The 22,252-nt window shown below is 36.6% G+C and overlaps 2 protein-coding genes across 6 annotated transcripts in view; both read left to right on the top strand.

The window, feature by feature from the left end:
* The first annotated feature begins 1,837 nt into the window (after window positions 1–1,837).
* Window positions 1,838–18,981, top strand: LOC128018490 (zinc finger and BTB domain-containing protein 34). 3 transcript variants are annotated; one of them, XM_052604031.1, is made up of 3 exons: window positions 1,838–2,024; window positions 2,320–2,446; window positions 10,811–18,981. In XM_052604031.1, exon 3 carries the CDS (start codon window positions 10,845–10,847, stop codon window positions 12,366–12,368), a length of 1,524 nt encoding a protein of 507 aa, XP_052459991.1. In that variant the 5' UTR covers window positions 1,838–2,024; window positions 2,320–2,446; window positions 10,811–10,844; the 3' UTR covers window positions 12,369–18,981. The 3 variants fall into 3 exon arrangements, 2 of the variants coding, with proteins under 2 accessions (XP_052459991.1, XP_052459990.1); XR_008184894.1 differs by lacking the exon at window positions 2,320–2,446 and having other exon boundaries at window positions 1,849–2,024; window positions 10,811–15,772; window positions 15,808–18,981; XM_052604030.1 differs by lacking the exon at window positions 2,320–2,446 and having other exon boundaries at window positions 1,849–2,024.
* A 1,181-nt stretch (window positions 18,982–20,162) lies between these two features.
* Window positions 20,163–22,252, top strand: part of LOC128018492 (ras-specific guanine nucleotide-releasing factor RalGPS1) — an 81,057-nt gene continuing 78,967 nt past the window's right edge. Inside the window, exons 1-2 of one of the 3 annotated variants that reach the window (XM_052604032.1) lie at window positions 20,163–20,484; window positions 21,029–21,075. The gene's annotated coding sequence lies outside the window, so the exon portion shown is untranslated. The remainder of the gene's footprint in view (window positions 20,485–21,028; window positions 21,076–22,252) is intronic. The other 2 variants (XM_052604034.1, XM_052604033.1) reach the window with 2 other exon arrangements.

The following is a 22,252-nucleotide window of genomic DNA, read 5'->3' on the forward strand; positions in this document are numbered from 1 at the left end:
GGCCTGTATATTTAGTGCAAAACCTACAATATTTTAAAGCAACAGAAAAGACCGAATAAGGCATATGATTGGTTGGAGTATGATCATGTGACTGAAATGGCATCTGTAAATATTTTAACAGATATATACAAACTGTAAATAAAGTAATGAAGTCCAATATCCAATCTGTACATTTTATATGATTGTAGAATGCACCAAATGTGCTCAAAGGCATCCTGTATTTGTAGTTTAAATATTTACTTCAAGCAAATAAACACATCTGTGGGATTTCAAACAGACCTCTTTGCATACATTGGTTCATTTCCAGATATATCCCTCTAAATGTAGCCCTTGAGACTATGTAAATGAATGATGTAAATGAATCAAAGGTTTTGAAGCATGACATGATTATGAAATGTATGGGTGCTCCGGACCCCCTCGTCTGCTTCACCCCTGGCTTTAAACTATTCAGCAGTCGCGCGTGTCAGGGACGCACACTCAAAGCGCGCACACTTAGCTCTTAGCTAAGAGTTTCTGAGTTTGTTCTATGACTGAAAAAAAATACATCACATTCTTCATAGACTGTATGCCTATTGGTTTGCAGGCTTCTGTATGGAGAACTAGAGAAGATTACTACCTATAGGTTCTTCAAACATTGCATCAAGATGAAACAACGTCTTGTCGTGTGACATTAATTTGGATGCTGCAGAACTGCTTATTTAAAAATATAATAAACACTAGCCTATGTAATATGTTATTTCTGTCATTATTCTAAACCAAATAATAAGGATGATTATATAACCTAATTTATGCCCATATAGAATAGTTTTGTAATCACGGTTGTTGTTTATTGGACCATGTGATCAGAGGGCTTCTCATTTAGGATACTTGTTTATTTAGCCTATGGCGCCCTCTGCTGTTGGATTTAGTAAAACAGCTCGAAACTGTCCAGCTGAAGGATGCGCGTGGGTTATGACCTTATGACCACGGTTATCACTTCATTTCGAATGGTAACACTTTATATTGAGTTGAGACTTTTTTATTATTATTATTCAAATGGTAGGTTAACTATGCTGGCCAATTATTCTCCCACGTGCTATATTTGTTTAAAATACAGAATTGAATTAATATTGTTTTACATTTTTCTCTTAAAAAGTAAAAAAAAAAAAAAAAAAAAACGATAATACAATACATTAAACATTAAAACAAACATATAAATAAATAAATAAATGCATTTTCAAATTGTTTGCTCATGCTTATTGTTGTAGCCTATTATTATTATGATCATCATTATTATTATTATTATTTTTATTTTTATTGTTATTATTATTATTATTATTATTATTGTTTTTCTTTTATGTTCGTAATAATTATGTCTATAAAATAAACAATAAACAATATTTATATTATAATAAATAATAATAATTGTTATTATTATCAATTATATTAATATATTATATAATATTATATAAATTATATTTAAAACGATTGTTACTTTACAATTTTTGATTATTATGTTTATTAAAAAGTATATACATTTATAATAATAATAATAATAATAATAATAATAATAATAGTAACTATTATAATTATTATTTGTAGTTATTTATTATACTTATCATGTCATTTTAACAAGAATTCTGTATTAGTAAGTAGACTTTATGGTCCTTTAATGATTTATAAACCAACCTCAAAATCTAGTTTAGTAGGTATTCATGGGAATTTCTGGATACCCTTCACTGAAATAATTGCAACAAAGCTAACATACTTAAACATACACTTCCTGAACCTTGTACCACAAAGTCGAAGGGAAGGGGGCGAGCCCTACCGCTGATCTCTATAGCATCTACTCGGCGATTTCCTTCACATTACGTCAAGAAACTCGAGAGACAGAGCGCGTCCCCTGGAGACAGCACGCGTCCACTTTCCGGTTGCGCTGAGAGCTAGAGAGATCGGGTGAGGAGCACAACTGGGGAAGAAGCAGGCCAGGCTGGAGTTAAAGCGAGCCGCGGTGCAGAGGAATGGGAGACGTTTAATCGGAGGAGGTGAGGCGTAATATTTTGAACCGCGCATTATGTGTGTTCAGACGTCATCTTTGATGCGGTTATACCGGACGCTTCTAAATACGTTACACACCGCTAACCGGCTAACTTGTTAGCATTCCGTGACAGCTTTGGTACGAGCAAGCCTGGCAGAAACTATGCGGGCGCTAATGTAAGGACGAGGAGTTAGCATGCAGCGCTGGGCAGATTATCTATCCGAACGAAACTCTAATGGTCTGACTTATTTACACTGCTTTTTAGCTCTTCAACATAGTTTACGTGTTCGTTATCTCCTCAGATGCAGCCAGTGTTAGCTGCCAACCTCCACATTCCCTTCAATCACAAGCAAGTGGGCCACTTCCTACCCTCCTGTTTGTTTTTAGACAAGTAAAACTTTTGATTACAACCGGAGACGTGAGGCAAAGGTAACGTTTCCTTACATTAACTTATTCCGTTAAGGTATTTAAATATCGAAAGTGTAAGTCATTGGATGTTTCTTAAACTAGTGAGCTGTCAAACGTTACCTAGAGATATTTTTTTTTGTACATGATCGATTCTTTTGATGCTTGTTATGCCTTAACATGCCATCTCGGTAGGCAGCCCACTAGGTTTTGAAACGGTGTCCGTTGAGCTTTTACGGATTTATTTGACGAGCTGGTAACGTTAATGCTTTATTTGAAGTTAAAGTGAAACTGCTTTTAATCAACGTTAGTTTAGTAACGTTAACTTGATCGTGAAAAGCCACAACTATTGTATTAATTTGATAACTTCTGCAGTTTCACGTGTTTAAGGGAATGACTTTGTCACAGGTAGCCTAGTTTTAGTTCACCCAAAATGAAAATAAAAGAGTGACTGTGTTTAACATTCTGCCCTTTTTAACTTCCTCATATCATAACTGTCCACAAACAGTGCTATGTCTAGAAAATGGCTTTTAACACATATCTGTTTTGGATAACAGTGCTCCCCATAAATGACAAATGCAGGTTAGTAGGTTAAATCTGTCACAGCAGTTTGGGTGCTCGGATTGATCGTCTACTGATTCCTTGATTTTGATTTCACGATTTTGACCTTCTCACCTTTTTTTTATTAATAGAAAAAGAGATTGAAAACATTACACACTCAATGAAAAGGTGTAGTTTTATTAGGCTATCGCTGCATGTTTCTTTGTAAAAGCAAAACTAAATTGACATTTTAAGTTACACAAATAAATCTCTATAAATACATAGAAAATGTGATTGATTTATTTTTATAAGCTTTGACTATATAGAAACATCTGGCAGATGTGTAATTGTGCACCTGAAAAATACTTGCTCATCAGGAAGTTCAAAGTGTCTTCACTGTGGATTCCCACACTTCCTTGTCTTTTTTTCCCTTGTCTTTTTAAAGGTGTTTTCACACACTACTAGGTGCATTTGTGGCATTTCTGGAGGCATAAACCGTCTCTCCTAATCACTCGGAATGTATCCCAACCTGATTTGTCTGAATAGATGGAGCCAAACCAATTAAGCCGTTTGCATGAGTAGGCATCATTGCTTTGCACTCGATAAACTTTTCATTTTTGTGGCCATGGCTGCTGCTTCTCAGTATTAGCTGTTAAAGGGTTTTGGTTGTAAAGTCCTCCTGTTATGGCAGATTTATACCAGATTTGTACCTTACACAAGATATGACCTTCACTGCTATGGCTTTTGTTAGCGGTTTCTGAATCTAATGACATCTTCTGCAAGTATAATGCTTGAATATTTTGGGAATGTTGAAGAGCAGTTTGTCCCTGAAGTGGGCCTTGTCTCTTGGCCAGCTTCAATGGGGATTTACTTGGAAAAGAAAAAAAGGATGCCTTTGACCTGCGTACCCGAAGCAAAACAGAATGAATTGGTGGTATTTTTATCAGCTCTGATTATGCCTGTTAGATATGCAAAGCCTGGCTGATTTCCCTTGCCAGTTCCTTTATAGCAATTCTTAATTATCCTTTCCAATTTGTGAAGCAGTTTCCGTTTGATGTAGCTTTTCCTTTCTTGCCATCAAAATGACTGGACTCATAGATGGTGATGGGAGGAGGTACGAAACAGGCCTGGACTATGTTCCTAATGCACATTGGCCTTTTTTATGATTTTCTCCTGTCACGGTCAGGAGTAATATGTTAGTGTTTTAACTGAAGAATCCTTTAGTATAGCCTCATGCCTGGGACCAGAGATGTTACCCAGAGCTTCTGACCCATTTTTCAGTAGCCGTTCAAACTAGCTAGCTACTGCCGTGTTGTTGATAGGGATGTGCAATTAATCGCATTCGATTGTAATGCGCATCTCGTCAGTAAAGCCAGTCCCGTGATAAGTAGTAAATCACCATCACCTGCTTTTGGATGGTGCGGCATACACTACACAGAGCTGTAGTTCACTTACAATAAGGCAGTATAAATGCAAACAGACAGAGAGAAACGCAGCGATTCCTGCCTTTTATTACAGAGAAAAATATGTTTAGCCCCTCCCTCCGAAGCTTTGAATATCTGGTGTTGCTATCAAAGCTTCGAAGCTCAAAAATTGCCCTAATTGACACAATGTTTATGAAGATACCTGCTATATATTTTTTTTTGTTTTTGTTAAAATGTTGCTGAGATAAACCACATTGCTGTCATACTCCGTGTTCTCATGGTATCTTGCAAACAATTCCCACTTGCAAGCACTCCTTACTACTTTTCCTCCCTCTCATGGCCTATCGGGTGCCTCCTGGCAGACTGTGCATGTTAAGCATTTTTGGCAGTACTGGACTAGGTTTTATTTTGCAGAATAGACTAAAAGCTGCTTATCTTGAAGTAGGCCTTCTGCGGTGTTCATTTGCCAATGCTGATATGGCAGTTTTCACTCTTAACGGCTTGCCCAGTGAACCGGTAAAATAAGTTTCCTCCCTATGGTTTATTGGTTGACTTGATCCGATTGGGAACTTAAAGGAACTATTATACAGATTTTACTTAGATTAACCTAAGAAAGATTCATTAGGATGAGATGTTGTTTATTTAATTTAATCATCAGTTTTGGCCGGGTGTGGAATGCAAATGCATGTAAAATTGCAGTTTTTGAACGAACAAACAAACATGCTGATCCATGAGTTGAGAGATACAATAAGTAACTAATGGTTAGACTTGAAGATGTGTTATACAGTGAACAAAGGCAACTCGATCACTTCAACTGGAACAGCTCTGTTGATGCCAAAAAATGTCCTTTTACATGCTGTTGCCAAATCTCTTATATCACTGTTGACTCCTCCGCATTATCTCATTGAGAAATTGCTAACCTTTAACAGACAATCTTTTCACCAATCCGTATAAATATGCCAGGTGGTCTGTTACTTATGCAACCCATATGAGGAAGTAGTTTCATGATTTTATTGTTTTTCATGATCGAGAGCTGTTAAAATCTTACTCAACTCTTCTCGGGACATGAGCCTGGGGGTGAAGCCTGTGATTGCATTTTGCTGGAGTGTTGCCAAGACACTTACCCCTTCGGGTCCACCAGATCAACTGAATATACATTCTCTAGCAATGTATATTCAGCGTATGTTTTATATAACCTGTGAAATTCTTTCTGTGTGTTTAACTTTCATTATAACCTATTCGTAGGATTTTCTACATCAGTTATAGGAACTAATCACCAGAAGTTGCCTAATACATGTGTATTCTCTGTATTATGCATGCTTTAAATATAAGTAATTTTGTGTGTTAAACACTTATCACGGCTAAACCTTATTTACTTCCACCTCAACTATGGGAAGTATGTATTTTGGTACCTACTTGATGGGTAAATGATTTTTAGAATTTTGATATAAAGTATGTGTGTAGGATGGACCATATTTAAACGATTAAGTTTGCTTATTAAAGCGTTTAAACTAAACTCTTAGGAGTTTGGACACATGCGATCACATGGACACTACGCTAATTACATGCAAGAACCGGAGAACGGGATGTAGGTCCAGCCCAAGACACTATCTGATTGGCTGTTGCACTAAGAAGGGTGGGTCATATGGACACATTTATAACCCAATGACAAGAAGCTTTTTGCCTTGCTTTTTGCCCTGCTTTTTGCAGTGACTTGGTTCTTGGCTATGTTTTGTGCTGACCTTTCCATCGTTCAGCATGTACTCTTCAAACCACCAAGAGCTCACTCGAAACTCGTGAACTTTTCCGTAAGATCCTTCGTTGAACGTCAAAGAAAACCCTCACAGAGTCGTTCCAGAGGAAACTCTGTTGCATAGCAACCCGCAATCAGTGGTGGACGAAGTACACAAATCAAGTACTTGAGTAAAAGTACAGATACGTATAGTAAAATATTACTCCAGTAAAAGTGAAAGTACTCCTTTTTCAATTTTACTCAAGTGAAAGTACAAAAGTACTCAATTTTTTATGTACTTAAGTAAAAAAGTACTGAAAGATAGATGTTTGCAATTTTATATAGGCTACTTAATGTAATTTTATATTAGAACATATTTTTTAATAATCTTACTGCTCAAAATACCTGGGATTTTTTTCCAAAATAACCACTATATGGAGTCAAGATATATTTTTGTTGTGTATATGGACTACGTTGACGAGAGTAATGTTCACTGTGAAGCTTATACTGACTGTGATCTACCTGAGAGAAAACAGAGATGACCATCTGATCATCACCAGTAAGAACAAATTATTTTAAAGTTTTGTTTTACAGTACATCACAGTTATATATGACATGATAATAAGAACTGAATTTAGGAAGAACATTTTAAGGAAAATATAATTATATTTTCATAATGATTTTTTCCTTCTCAAATCTTGTCTGTGGTGTAAAAACACCCATGGCCAAACGGGGTGCATCTCTTCCCCTCTTTGATAATTACTGTAGTTACCATGTTCTGAACATCACATCCTTTCTTTTGTCCCTAGATGTTATATATATATAGGTGATTGAACAAAAATATTTGGACATTATTTACCTCAAGTTAGCACCAGACAGCTTGTTAGCTAGACAGTTAACATCAGCTAACAATATTTACTTATTTTCAGTACGGTTATGAATAAACATTCATGTCTGTCTACTCGTCTAGTTAATCCAAACAATATAACGTTACTGTTGATAAACAATATAAAAACAGACGTCACATAGAACATGGTAGCATTTTAATGAAACTGTTAATATTACGGCAGCGGGGAATTTTAACATGCACAAGTTATTTTATTTAATCGGTGTTAGTTTAATAGTTATATATTTTTATTATTATTTTTTAACCTAAAACACAGAGACGCTGATTGATTTGTCTGCATAGTCTGCACTCGAGCATTTCAGTGGGCTTAAATAGATCACTCTTTACAGCGGATTTAGTTCCCAACCAACTGACAATTTTGACCTAAATATGATTTTCAGTTACAATAATTAATCCTAAATTTCGACATTAATAACTTACTTTTAGCAACATCAGACCAGGGGGCAAGGAACTCGACCGGAAGTTGAAGTCGGGTGGGGGCTGCCATCTTTTAGCAGAACTTCACTTGCGTTAGCATTCCCATTGACTCCCATTCATTTTGGCGTCACTTTGACTGCGAATAACTTTACATCTGAGGCGTTTAAAGACTCCGTTTGTCCATTATTTATTTCTAAAGATACACGACAATGTATAAAGGGCTCCATTACCTTCTATGTTACAGTATGGCCCCGAATAAACAGTTTTCTGTAAAAAATAGGCTAACGATTGCGTCATAACCACTCGTCTCTCTGTCACATTACCGTACAGACAGGAGGAGAAGCCCGCAGGCAATTAACTTAATATGGCGTACTGACGATACATTTTAAAATACTATACAAAACAATTAATCAGAATACTTACTCCTGCTCACTCACGCCAAAGAACTCCCTGCTCAAGCTCGCCGTCTCTGCAAGATTAACGATGGCAGTTTGCACGCACAGCCACTTAGAAGATTTACATCTGTCAGACAGGTTGCTGACGTCGTCAAGCTTCGTTTGAGTCTGCGCGTCAGAAATGGAAATGCTAAAAAACGCTAAAAATGGGCTTCACTTGTCTCAATTGAGTTCCAATGGGGTCGCTGTGTCAATTTCCTTTACTGTCTATGCATCAGACGCACGCGCACTCACAAGATCTCCCGGTTCTTACTTCTGGGGACTCGCACTAAACGGTTCATTTGAATCAGTGAGCGGTCGACTCCAGAACAGCTGCAATCGGATCATTCTAATTCGTAAACGAATCGTTTGGTGCGATTCTAGATCCGATTTAAAAGTTTATTTTTAAAAGACTCAGTTCGTTCATGATGAATCAGACACCGCTTCTGCGTGTCGGAGCACGTGATATATTATAGGGAGTAACGATATATTTTATGAAATGTAGTGAAGTAAAAAGTACGATTTTATGCTTTGGAATGTAGTGAAGTAAAAGTAAAAGTTACTCAAAATAAAACTACTCCAGAGTACAGATACTTGAAAAATGTACTTAAGTACAGTAACGAAGTAAAGCTACTCCGTTACTGTCCACCACTGCCCGCAATCCAGGAAATCTCACAAACGAAGCGCTACCCGGCAAATCCAACCCACCACCATCGAGTGCTGTCCCTCAGAACACGTCATCGACCGACAGCTAGCCAATCAGCGCCAGAGAATACCTCTCCAGCAACTTTGTTAAAGAAGGGAATGCATCCAAAGCATTCGGAAGCATCCAAATGAAAGTACACAATATCTCCTAATTCTGGCTGAACTGGTGCAAATCTTATTAAATCTTCTGCACAATCTGACTTTGCTGCAGCCTGGAATTGAACTACTGGTTTCGTCTGGTCAGAGGAGAACTGGCACCCCAACTGAGCCTGGTTTCTCCCAAGGTTTTTTTCTCCATTCTGTGACCGATGGAATTTCGGTTCCTTGCCGCCGTCACCTCTGGCTTGCTTAGTTTGGGTCACTTAATCTACAGCGATATCATTGACTTGATTACAAATAAATGCACAGACACTATTTAAACTGAACAATACTTAACAATACTTTTCTCTGTCACTGTTTGAATGAATGTTTGTGTGTTTTCAAGTAGTTCAATAAAGCCTTGGTTGATTTCATATACCAGTGTCTTGTGCTGTGTGCTTACAAGTTACTGCCTTAAACTGTAGATTCTGTTACCTTACTCATAATCAGTTATCATAATTTTATGATATTATTACCGTAGGCCACGAGATAATATTTTGTCAAAAATTAATAAAATACCCTAATCTCAATTTATCGGTGGACGAATAGTTGATAGTGTTAAATATATATATATATATATATATATATATATATATATATATATATATATATATATATATATAATATAATATAATATAATATACGTTGCCACTCTGTTGCCTGGCTACCAGTTTCTCCAAAAAAGTTGATTAATTCTGAATGTGTTGTGTGTCCATATTGCACACCTCCCTCCGAATAATAAATAAACTCAATAAATGGTATTCGGACCAGCCATAATGAAAGTTCTTGTGAATTTAGCTTTTTCCCATCTGCTTTTACATGCAGCTTTTATAATGGGCTGTGCTGTTCAACATATAACTGGCAAGTTACTTGGCTGCAGTATTAATTTATGCTCTTGATCATTTTTGGCCATGCATCAACTTCTAATGATTTTCCTGAACAACACACCTGTGAAAATCTAAATGGTTCTGTGATGATTTTGCTCTGGATGACACCTTTGCCTGAGAGGATTTTTTTTCCAGATGTGTTTAAAGACCCCTCATGGCTAAAGGCTGTGCTTGTCATTTAAAGAGGTAGAGAGGTTTGAGTTTTTAAAATGCACAACATAACACATGTCTTCAGTGAGTAAAATAAAAAAAAAATTCTAACATATACATTTTAAATTTGCTTTTACCATGGTTGGTCTAAATACTTGATTTTGATTGCTTGAGGGGTATGCATTAAAACTATCTAATGCACGGGTAGTTCCAAGTCAGTTTAATCACCTTTTATTTTAATTGTCTGCTTTTAATTGACACACACACGGAGAGGGAGAGAAAGACAGAGGCTGGGAGAGAGGTCGGAGATCGTGCTGCATACACACAGAAACATTCAGGAGCAAAGAAACCTGTTGTCATCTCTGCCCTGCGACTTTTATTAATTAAATAGCTTTTACATAAAAATCATTATTTTTGAAGTAAACTTACAACTTCAATGTTTGTAGAGAAAGATGCACAGCAGCAGGTAATTCACACACATAACTGATAAATAATTAAAATCGTAGAATTCATTGATTCAAACAAATGTGATCTTACCGCACTATTTCATCTATGTGTCTGTCTTGAAGCAGACAGAATGCTAGCTCTAACGAGCTGTAACTGACAAAAGTAACTGACATTTTAAACCCTTTCGGTCAAATATTGCGCTGTAGTACTTATGTAGTACATCAGCGTGTTTACTCTCATGTGAAAAACAACTGGGGAAGTGTGGTTAGACTGGAAGCATGCTGTCGCCTATTTACCAAGTCATCTTTTGTTTGTAAACAGGAATTAAAGTGTAGATTCCTACAATACTGTGCTCAATTTAAATTGAAAGTTTCAAATCATTGGCCCACACGATGCACTACATATGTCACAGTGCAACACCTCACAATATCATAATTGTATCGTGATTAAAGCTTCATCCAGATTTTCCTCTCTGAGAGTGTAGAATCTGTGAAATTCTATAAATTTAAACAAATCTGGGAAAAAATTGGCAATTTCCAACTGTGCTTACATATAATCTACTTATAATGTGTTTCCTTAAGTTTTTTCTGTTTGTTTGTTTTTCCAGGTTCTCTGCAAACCAGGAGAGACATCAGTGAGTCATGGAGGACTGCGGTAGCCTCATAGAGTTTGATGTACCTGAGTTCAGCAACACCGTCCTGAACCAGCTCAATGAGCTCCGTCTCCAGGGCAAGCTGTGTGACATCATTGTGCACATTCAGGGCCAGCCATTCCGAGCCCACAAGGCTGTCTTGGCCGCCAGTTCGCCATACTTCCGAGATCATTCGGCACTAGGCACGATGAGTGGCCTCTCCATCTCTGTAATCAAGAGCCCTGAGGTGTTTGAGCAGCTGCTCGCCTTCTGCTACACTGGCCACATGTCATTGCGCCTGCGTGACGTCATCAGCTTCCTCACGGCTGCCAGCTTCCTTCAAATGCAGGCTGTGATTGACAAATGCACACAGATCCTTGAAGGTATTCACACTAAGATCAGCATCCCTTTGCCTGGTGGGACCGATCCAGAAAACGATTGTACCACCTCAAGGGCTGGACGCAATGGTTTGAAAGATGGAGGAATCTTCGTAAACCCCACCCAGATTTCGCCACCTTACTATTCTCATCAGAATCATTGCGTGGAAGGGCGGAGCTCAAGTAAGGGAATGGCAGAGGAGGGTCAGTCAGACAGAGGGAGCAGCGACAGCATATCTGAGCAGGAGGTGTCAATGGAGGTTGAGTCCGAACAAGTAGACCTCATCGGCAAGGATGGACGGGTGACTGATGTCCATATCAAGCTGGAGAAAGTGGATCGGCCAAGCCACTCCGATAGCTCGTCGGCAGGTGATGACGGCTACCACACAGAGCTGGTGGATGGTGAACAGGTGTTGGCTGTCAGCGTGGGATCGTACGGGCCTCTGCTTTCCTCTGCTGGATACACGTACTCAGCATTACCTTCCTCCTGTTTCGTCAGCCTGAGTTCCTCAAGCCCTTCTCGTTCTTTGCTCAGCAGTGTCCGGGGTGGTCGTGGCCGTGGGAAACGTCTCGTGCCTCTTCCAGCCGATCTGCTAACTCCGCTCAAGCAGACTGGTGCAGACGAAGGAGATTCACCTGCGACGACGGCTACCTTGGAGAACGACACAAGGAAGCACAGTTTCCGTGAACAGTGGTACCCCTACAATGAGCGCCTCATCTGTATGTACTGCAGCAGGTCCTTCAACCAAAAGGGCAGCCTGGACCGTCACATGCGTCTGCACATGGGCATCACACCCTTTGTCTGCAAGTTCTGCGGCAAGAAGTACACCCGCAAAGACCAGCTGGAGTACCACATCCGCGGCCACACGGACAACAAACCCTTCCACTGCCAGATCTGCGGCAAATGCTTTCCCTTCCAAGGCACACTCAACCAGCATTTGCGTAAGAAGCACATGACCTCTGGCACAGAAGTTAACAATCACACTGACTTGCTTGGAGAGGCACCAGATGACCAGAGAGGGGAGCAAGAGGATACCGCCAAGGGAGAAGCAGCATGCGGAGCCGCTTACCCCGATGATTTGTCAACAAAAACCCCCAGCGAAGAGAGTGGCAAGTGTAGTCCAGAAGAAACCCCTGCATCCAAACTCCTGCGTTGATATTGAGAGAGAAAAAAAAATACACTTAAGTTGTTTGTCCTCCTCCTCTAATAAGGAAACATGAAGGGTCACTCTTTTCATGATTTAAGCCCAGCTGTTTTTAAAGAATGACAAGAAATAGCCTGCCTTGAGCATTTTCTACTTTTGTGGAAGTTCTACACAGGACAAAGGTCGAGAGAAAGTTTTTAAGGAGTTTTTCAAAGGGAAGGAGTCCTATAATCGGTGAATTAAATAATCGGGGTGGAGGTCACTGTAATCAAGGCCTCTTAAGAGTTTCATCACATTTTTTTATATATCTATATCTATATATTTCCATGTTTTTCAACATATTTACAGAGTAATATAGGCATGTTGCAATAATGAATAATGTGAAAGCTCAGATTAGATGCTCGTCAATATCACGCTTTTACCTGACCTGTTTTTGCACATTTGGCCTGTAATAGGTCACTCACTCGAGGAATGGTTTATCTGCCATTGCAAGGCTCTTTGTGACACATCCATTTAATACCTCATTTTACAACCTCAGCATAATCATAATGGACAGTATTTGTAGCTTGTCGTCAACTCCAGCCAGGTTTTACCTCATAGCAAAGAACCTGAACGGAGGGGAAGAAGCTTCTCTCAGTAAACTCCCATTTGTTTTGCCTTCATAGGGTTTGAATGAATGCTGCGATGAAACCCCTGAACAAAACATCTCCACTCTACAAAGGCTTGATACTTCAGTCAAATGTTCCTTAGTGATTGTATGCATTTTACATTAATCTTGTTCAGTTCTTCTGAGATATAAGAGAATATTGTTAGTACAAGGTGTACCTGTGGATAATTTTTTCTGGATCCAGGAACTAACTGTTTTTTTTGTTTTTTTTGCCATATTTTTCATAGAATCACCGTTTCTCATTCTAGTCTTTCTGTAACATTAACCATTTGGTTTCAGGTACAATATCAACAGTATAATCACTGATTAGTGCTAGAGTAGCAGCACAGTAAACAATATTATTCAGTTAAGGAATGTGTGCCTTTAAAATTAAAGTTATATTAATATATTTGTAGATGTGCTTCTAAAAGTGGTGCGGGAGTCATGCAAGTTATAAAAATTGCCTTAGGGCCATACCGCCTCGGAAAGAACGTCACAAACAAGTTCTTTGTGAAATATAATTAATGTACACACTCGATCAGTGGTTGGAATTTCAAGAAGCTCTTCTTGTGTTTAGCTTGCTCGAAAGCCAAAACGAATAGTGTTTCAGTACAGAAATGTTTAATTGAAGAAGATTCACTTACCGCCGGTATGCTTATGTTAATGTTATATAGTATGGAGGTGTAGTGTAGGGTTTCAAACAACCATAGATCATTAATAAGATAAACCTGCAGTCTCAGTACAACTGTTCTGGGCACTTTTATATATTTAGTATTGTGAAAAGAGAGCCCTGGATGCCTATTATCTCCACAATCGCTCTTAACATCCATTTTCATTGTTATGTAACTGGTGCTAAACGTCATACCTCATTTTTTTTTTCTTAACCTGTGATTGAATAAGGCTCCTTGTTGTCTCACATGCCAATTGTAGATACATTTTATTTCTTATCACCACACTGTCTTATTTGATTCATTCTAACGAATAAGAAGTGGCTACATACGATGCAAAACAATTAAAATGGCGTTTTGTTGTGAGCAATACACTAGACTTATATTTTATAGTCCTCACTACACTTGAGCATCCACCTGCCTGATTTGATTTATGGCTCTTGGTGCTCAGACAGATAAAAACATGCCTCACTTTTACAAGATTCAAGTTCTTTCGACTGTGCCTAACATGCCATTTGGAAATTTACTTTATCACACCCTGTCGAAGTTAACTTAACAACCATCAGCCAGGCGTAGTTGATCTTTGAAATAGTCTGAACCGCAACCAGAGTCACGCCTTGGACGAAACTCGTTTCTAAGTACGCCAAGTTAAAATACAAAGTGACTTTATTATGTTCACATTACGGTGCTGTTCTGTGTTCATTTTCAGTTTGTTACTCTCTTTAGTGGTGTTTTCTCGTAACATTTTTTTTTTTTTTTTTTTTAAACCTTCATTTATATCACAGTCAGTTTTTTTCAGATTTCAGTATGTACTTCAGGACTTCTGCCCATTTTCTCTCTTTCTTTAAAGTCAATCAATTTTATTTAGCTCAAATTGCTAATTTTAGAATGCTTAACTATATTCGTGCCATTAAAATCTATTCATGTGTTTTATGTTACTGGCAGATGAATGAGAATGAACCTTTGAATCAGTTCATGGCAGTTTTAAACAATGAGCCAATGTGATAACTCTGTTAAAACAGTTAACACGAGCCGAAACCCTGAATGCAGAACACCTTGTACTACTGACAGTGTGTTTGGTGTCGTTTTGTGGCATGAGATGCCTTGAATGCCATTTGATACATTGTAAGCCTGCTTTGTTCCCTGAACATGTTAAGATTTGCTCTGTTCCTTTAGTGTAATGTTCCTGTTCATCTTAGATAATGTGAACGTGACTTTGGCCACTAACCAAAGAGCAAACCAAAAATTGTAAGGGGTTTGTGTGGTATGTTGCACAGCAGATTAAAGAGAGACCAAAACCAAGCCCTGGAACAAATGAATCCGTTTTAGAGGTGTCAGTAGATCTTCTCTGTCTCATGCTGGCTCTAACACCTGGTGGGATTTTATAGCATTGGCTGTCATTTATTTCACACATTGGTGTTAGGTAGATTTTCTTTTAGTTGAGCTAATGTTTTACAATGAATGAAGCTGTAAGCTTTAACATTTGATGAACAGATTTAGGACGTTGTTCTGTGGTCTTTTAAGAATGATGGTACAAACAGATTTTTATGTTGTGGAAGTCGATTGAACTGGTGCCTTGATGTGAAACTTAGTCTTCACTACCGTTTGGGGTCAGTAACATTTATTATGGGTTTTTTTTATTAAAGAAAACATTTATAATGTTACAAAATATTCATTTTTCAAATAAATGTTTTAACTTTCTATTTATCGAAATTAAACGGTAACACTTTACAATAAGGTTCATTAGTTAACGTTAGTTAACTACTTTAGGTAACAAATTAAAAATAAAAAAATATATAATAATTCTACATCATTTATTAAATTTTGTTCATGTTAATTTCAACAATTACTAATGCATTATTAAAATCAATAGTTGTGCTGGTTAACATTAGTTAATACACTGTGAATTAACATGAAATAAAGATGAGTAAATACTGTATTGCTCATTGTTCATTCATGTTAATTAATAATATATTAACTAATGGAACCTTATTGTAAAATGTTACCAAAGAATCTTTAATAAAAAATAAAAAAAATGGTTTCCATAAAAATTCTGAGCAGCAGCACAACTGTTTTCAACTTTGATAATAATAATAAGAAATGTTTCTAAAGCAGCATATTAGAATAATTTCTGAAGGATTGTGGGACACTTCAGAATGTTCAGAATTCAGAATGGTCATCACAGGACTAAATTACATTTTAAAATAGAAAATAGTTATTTTAAATTGTAGTAATGTTTCACAATATTACTGTTTTGTGTGCACAAGAGACTTTCAAAAACATTATGGTCTTACTGACCCCAAACTTTTGAAAAGTATAGTGTGTGTAAACACTTAGTCCACAAGGGTTTTTATTTTTATTTTTTGTCGCCATGCAAGATTATGGGAATGAGATGAGGGGTTCCTTCAAAGAAGATGGAAATGTTGTTATTTATCACTGTATCAGCCTGGTCTTTTGTAAAAAAAAAATAATGGTAATATGCAAAAGCAATATGCCTGTTGAATCATAATCAAAGGGTTCTCTCTGTACAGTTGCATTTGTTTTATTTTTTTATCATTCTTATTGTTTCTGTGGGAAAACATCCTAGTTTGGAGATCGATATGCATTGAAGCAACAAAGATTTCACATCAGAATCATTATGCAGTTTCGACAGATAGTGAATATGCTGAAATAATAAAATGGGACAATCAAACAGCTTCACAATACAGAAGCTTCCTCTTAAAAATACGTTTTAAAAAAATGTAGTCGGTTGATTTTTCTTGGCTATAATCTCATCAGAATGATGATGCTTTCAGGTTAGCATAGTGCTGTATTATGTATATTGTTTCATCTGGGGGGGATATGCATGCCGGCCCACTTATTGTTCAAGTAAAATTGCATGGTGACCTCCGCGTTGTAATACAGACTACAGATTACCTTTCATTTTTGTCTTAAAACTTGAAAGTGAAATTAATTTATAGCTATATCTCTTTTGTTATATTTCACATGGCATGCACTTAATTACCTTTTTTATTTTTTTATATGTATTAATGTATTCCATAAGGGATTAATCGACCATGTAATGCTCCCAATTTATGGGACTCATAAGGCCTCAAATATTTTATCTCCTGGGATTTGTTTCCCTTTTAATGGTGCTTTACGACTGGTCAGGTTTCGTTTTGGTTTTTATAATGTTTAAGCATAAAGATGTTAAATCGGTGATATGGGGTTAACATATACTTGTAAATAATTTAATAAAGTGTTCTAATAGAATCATACTTCTCCAACTGACCTGGACACTCACGGTCCAAATTCACTCGCATGTTCTCTTAAAACCAGTTCAGTTTGTGCCATGTACAATAATCCAAAAAGTGTTTACAGGGAAGGCTGTTGGACTACTTTTTGATTGTGCAGCTCGTCATTTTTAACTGTTGAAAACTTACTTCAGGTAGTTTATGAACACTGAGCTAAACCTAGAGATATTGAAGAAAAGGAAATCTTGAAGTCTTCCATTGGTCCTCCACTTCCAACATGTCTTCACTGTGTAATATGCAAAAGCAATAACCTTTTTATGAGCAGTTCTCTTTTCTTTGGTGTCTGTCTCAAAATGAATGCATTCAGGATGTCAGGGAGCTGAGGTCAGTTATTACAAGTAGAGGAATTTTTTTTTTCTTTTTCATTTTTAAGATACACTGTTTACGTGAAAACTTGGACAGGTTGGGCAAATGTGCTTCTACAGAGCGGCTTCTTTTTTTGTGTGTGGTTACCACAGTCTACATTCTGTTTGTACTTCATCTACCTGCCGCCTCAGTGTCACTGGTGAAAAGTTGTATCTATTTTAATCTGTATTAAATAAGAAACGGATCTTTGAGAGATGTAACCGGCCGCTATGCTGTATGCTAAAGATCTTCTTTCTTAATGCATCGAGATTGCAGATATGTATTATGGCAATACAAGATGTAGATGAGTTTGTTTCTTCATCTGAACAAATTTGAAGAAGTTTAGCATTACATAACTTGCTCTGTAGTCAATGGGTGCCGTCAGAGTAAGAGTCCAGACAGCTGATAAAAACAACAATGCACAAGTAATCCACGACTCACACAATTTCAACTGGCTCTAATCAATTAACATCTTGTGAAGCAAAAAGCTGCGTGTTTGCATGAAAAAAAGCCATCATGTGGTTTTGATTTTAAATTGTAGTGTCTGGCCAAAATCAGTCTATAATTCATAACTCCTTATCCAGTAAAAAAGTCCATCCTCTATTGTCCTCTAACATTAAAATCTACTGACATATTGTTTATAACTGTTTTGGCCGGTAAGTAGTTTTGGCCGGTAAGTAGTAAGTAGTTTTTGATATGTGCCTATTTCTCTCCTGATTCAGATAAGATGACTTTTTCATTGGGAAATGCAATACTATGCCTAGAGGACTCGTATTTTAGTTGGAAGCAACGATCTGAAGTTAAAAACATGCAGCTTTTCACTTCTGAAGACATTAATTGATGGACTAGATTGTGGATTAATGTTTTTATACTATCATTCTGACGGCACCCATTTACTGCAGAGGATCCATTGGAGAGCAAGTAATGTAATGCTAAAGTTCTCTAAATCTGTTCTGATGTAGAGACAAACTCATCTACATCTCGGGTGGCTTGAGGGCGAGTACGTTCATCAAATATTTCATTTTCTTTTCACCCAAACTCTGTCAGACTCTTGTTCTCTCATGTATTCGGGACATTGCAAAAAGAAAAGAAAAAGAAAAAAAGTAGAACTCAGGGTTTAATAGTATTCAGAAAATGCCATTTCGGATGTGCAATGATCTTTGTGTGTCCAAAACTTAAGATTGCACTTTTACTTCAGGAGGGGAAACGATTCCTCAGTCATTGGTTCCCAAAACTGTCTGCCTCATAGGTGTAGTAAAATGCACCTACATGTTTCTGTTTCTTGCTCTTCCTGAATGCACCACTGTGGAAAGCAGATCTTTAGCTCCTTTCAGATAAGTAGCACTTTGTCCAACTTTCTGTCATCCACTATATGTACAACCTCACAACCCAACTGTGAACCTCAGAACTTTACTGTTTTATACAACTATGAAGTACATGAAGCTAGCTGACACCGATGCTGTAACAAATAACTCACCATGTATGAATTTTATTTTATTAGCATGAAATATATAGTTATATTTATTCAGATGATATATTTTTCTCATAATCATTCTGTGATGCTTTTTATTTTCGTTCTTAAGGCTTGTATATTGCTTTTTTATGATACAAAGAAATGTCAATAGATTAAAAAATGCATTTGTTTGTACAATAAAGATGCTGATTTGGCAAAATGTCTGGACATCTTTACCTCACTCATTCCTGGAAAACATGCATTGTGTATGTGTGTACATTAATGTTGATGGCCACTAGATGGAGCACATATATAGCAAATGTATTATTGTTTATTAAAATGCATTATAATATGCAGAGATATTGCAACTACAGTTTCCACTTCATAAGCCATTGATAAGGACCCATGCATATTTATTTATTTATTTTACATTTAACATTATTAAAATAAAGACGTATTTGGCAAATTAATGATGATAATAATAATACATTTTAAATGGCCCATCAGTCAAAATTATATCATGATGGAATTGAAATGGGATTATATTTTATTGTCCCTGAAGGGAAATTGGTCTTTGAGTCTACTGAGAGTTAAACTGATCTAGATGATGCGTCAGATGGACTACCAGCTGGTGGGGCCAACATTGACATGGTAGACCTTGATCAAGCTGGTTAGAGCTGGCATACCACTTTAGACCAATAACAAACCATGCTACCATGTCCAAACGTGTGTCACTTTATTTTATATATTAGATGCATATCCTCTATGATGTTTTGCAGTAAAGCCAGTGCCCCCACTTTATCTGAATCTAAAGTAAATATATTTATATTTACAAAGGTTTTAGAATCACAAAAACAGAATGGGTGAGCTTATAACAAGATCATTATAGTTAATGAAAAAAAAGTTAATAAACGAGAAGAGAGAAAAGAGAAAATCTAATTTTATTTTAGCTGGTTTAGCTTACAGCACAAAAATAACTAAAATAACAGTATAAATTAATACAAACTATAGGCTAGGCATATTTAATATATATATATATATATATATATATATATATATATATATATATATATATATATATATATACAGAAAAATACAAATAAAATAGAATTCTAAATATTAATAAAACTATAAGGGCACACCGAATTATAAATTATAATATAGCTATAAATAAATTACATAAATAGGCGAAGTAAATAATACCACACCAAACGTCTTACGATTTGTATTTTAAACAAAAAAAAAAAAAACTGCGTACACAAAACAAGGAGACATAATATGCGCGCGACAGTATTGACCTAATTAATGATTGGTCGTTCAATTATGGGGGAGGAATCTGGCGTCCACCCAGACGCCACGCTATTGGCCAATGCTCCAGTCTATTAAACGTAATGGGCACAACACTTCCTGATGCCGATGCCCAGCTGTTGGCAAATGACCCGCGTCTCCAGCATCCGATAACATCGTCTCTACACACAAGACAGCCCTCGCTGTTTCTCAACATACCTGCTCAAAACACGCTGTTTGCGAACACGACGGCCATGCACGAAGTAGAATAACTAAAATAGGCTTAGATCACTCAGTGGATGAGAGTGAATCCTTTCAAATTGGATTTTTGGGGGTCCTTAAGGTCGTGTTGCAGTGCCGCAACGTAAGCTCTGCATTGACCGGCGCTTGCATCTCAACAGCGGGGACAAAGACAGTGGCATTTTTTCATTGACAGGTGAGTCGAATCGTACGTGCAGTTGGCATCTGTATTTGTATAGAGCATCAAGCGAAAAATCAAAACAGCATTAGCAGGGATGGAGTTGCGTCACGGGGGGTCGTCTGCCTCTTTCCCAGCCGGGTACCTCACTGTCAATAAGATGCATGGCGCCATTACATCTACATCTGTATATGCAGGATGCTTTATGTCATTGCATTATGCTCACATGTTATGAGACCATTTTGCTGTAAAGATTCTTTTCTATTTGATGTCTTAAGCAAATTGTAGGATGGAATAATAGATTTTTAGGTGGTGGCTAATCAGTATTCAGAAATATGCTCTGCCAGTTGTGTCTTCACAGTCATATTATTAAAACAGCCATTAGAAATACAAGATAGGGGTTAAATCTTTTTCAAAAGAGTGAGAATCTCAACAATACTATAACTGACAGGATGATGATGCCAAACAGCTTAAAGAAAAAACTCCCTGAAGCAGTTCTATATTGTGTTTCTGTTGATGTGTATATGCTTGACTTTGTAAAGCACCTGTGTTTATGTTACAGCAGTTGCACTTTCACACTGGCATTGTTGAAGGTACTGGGAGACCAAGGTACATATACTTCTAGTTTATGTTGTGTGTAACATGAATGATTTATGGATAAATTGTGATGAGCGATTAGAATTAATATAGGCACTTTTAAAAAAAATGTATAATCAGTTAAAGTTACATTTGAAACTGAAATTTCTATCTTATTTATTATTATCTGACAATGCTTGAATGCAAGCTGCTGGGAAGGACAATGATTTATATATATATACATCTTTGCTCTTTGCGCTTTTGCTCATTTCAAAACAAAGACGGTCTTCTGTTTTTTTTGTTTTTTTTAAGGTTAAAAAAATATGTGTCATTACACATTCTACAGCAGTGGTTCTCATCATCGTTGACTCGAGGGCCTCCATTGTCCAACACAATATTCAAAGTTCCCCTTTATAAGATATTTCCTCTGATAATGATCTTTTTTTTCCCACAATTTGTCTCACAAATTAATTAAGACTATTTAATGTGACCACAGCAACAATACTAATCATCCTGTCTCATGGCTTTATTGTATGTAGAGTGAAGAAGCACCAAAATGTCATGTTTTTGGTTTGCCAAATTTTTTTCCAGGGCAAACTTTGAAGAACCTATTTTGTAGGATGGCCACTTCAAATGTACATTTACAGAATCTTATAGAGTTACATAAACAAAATTCAGCAGTGTTGAATTTATTGGTTTACATGAAAATGTTCTCGTTTGTAAATTACTATTTTATTTTTAAAAAAATGTACAGTTTGTTATGTAAATGGTTTCAATTTTACAATATATATATATTTTTTAATTTGTATTTAATTATTTATTGTTTCAGGTTGTACAAACAGTTGTGAATAAAGTTTGTAAAGTTATATTGAGGTTCAAAGACACCGTTTGTCCTGTAGGTTTTTGCACACCTTTGACAGTAAAATAAGTATGCTATAGTTTTATACAAGCTTGTATTATTAACATGAATAACTTCATTACGTTTAATGCTACTACTCAATAGTCAATGTACACTCAGTTATGAAACGGATTCATATATTGTTATAAACATTAATAATTGAAAATGCACTCAACAACTTAAGTTAACAACTGTTAAATGGAATGTTTAATGGCTTTACATGACATTAAAACTTCATGAAAGTAATGAGTAAGTCAAATTTACTTCTGCAGAGCTATTATATTTTTTCATGGCATTTAATTTATTTGGCAT

This window comes from Carassius gibelio, chromosome A8 (genome assembly GCF_023724105.1).
Source record: "Carassius gibelio isolate Cgi1373 ecotype wild population from Czech Republic chromosome A8, carGib1.2-hapl.c, whole genome shotgun sequence".
NCBI classification, from domain to species: Eukaryota; Metazoa; Chordata; class Actinopteri; order Cypriniformes; family Cyprinidae; genus Carassius; species Carassius gibelio.

Coding starts and splice junctions, on each gene's coding strand:
- LOC128018490 (XM_052604031.1), top strand. CDS start 10,845: ATGGAGGACTGCGGTAGCCTCATAGAGTTTGATGTACCTGAGTTCAGC.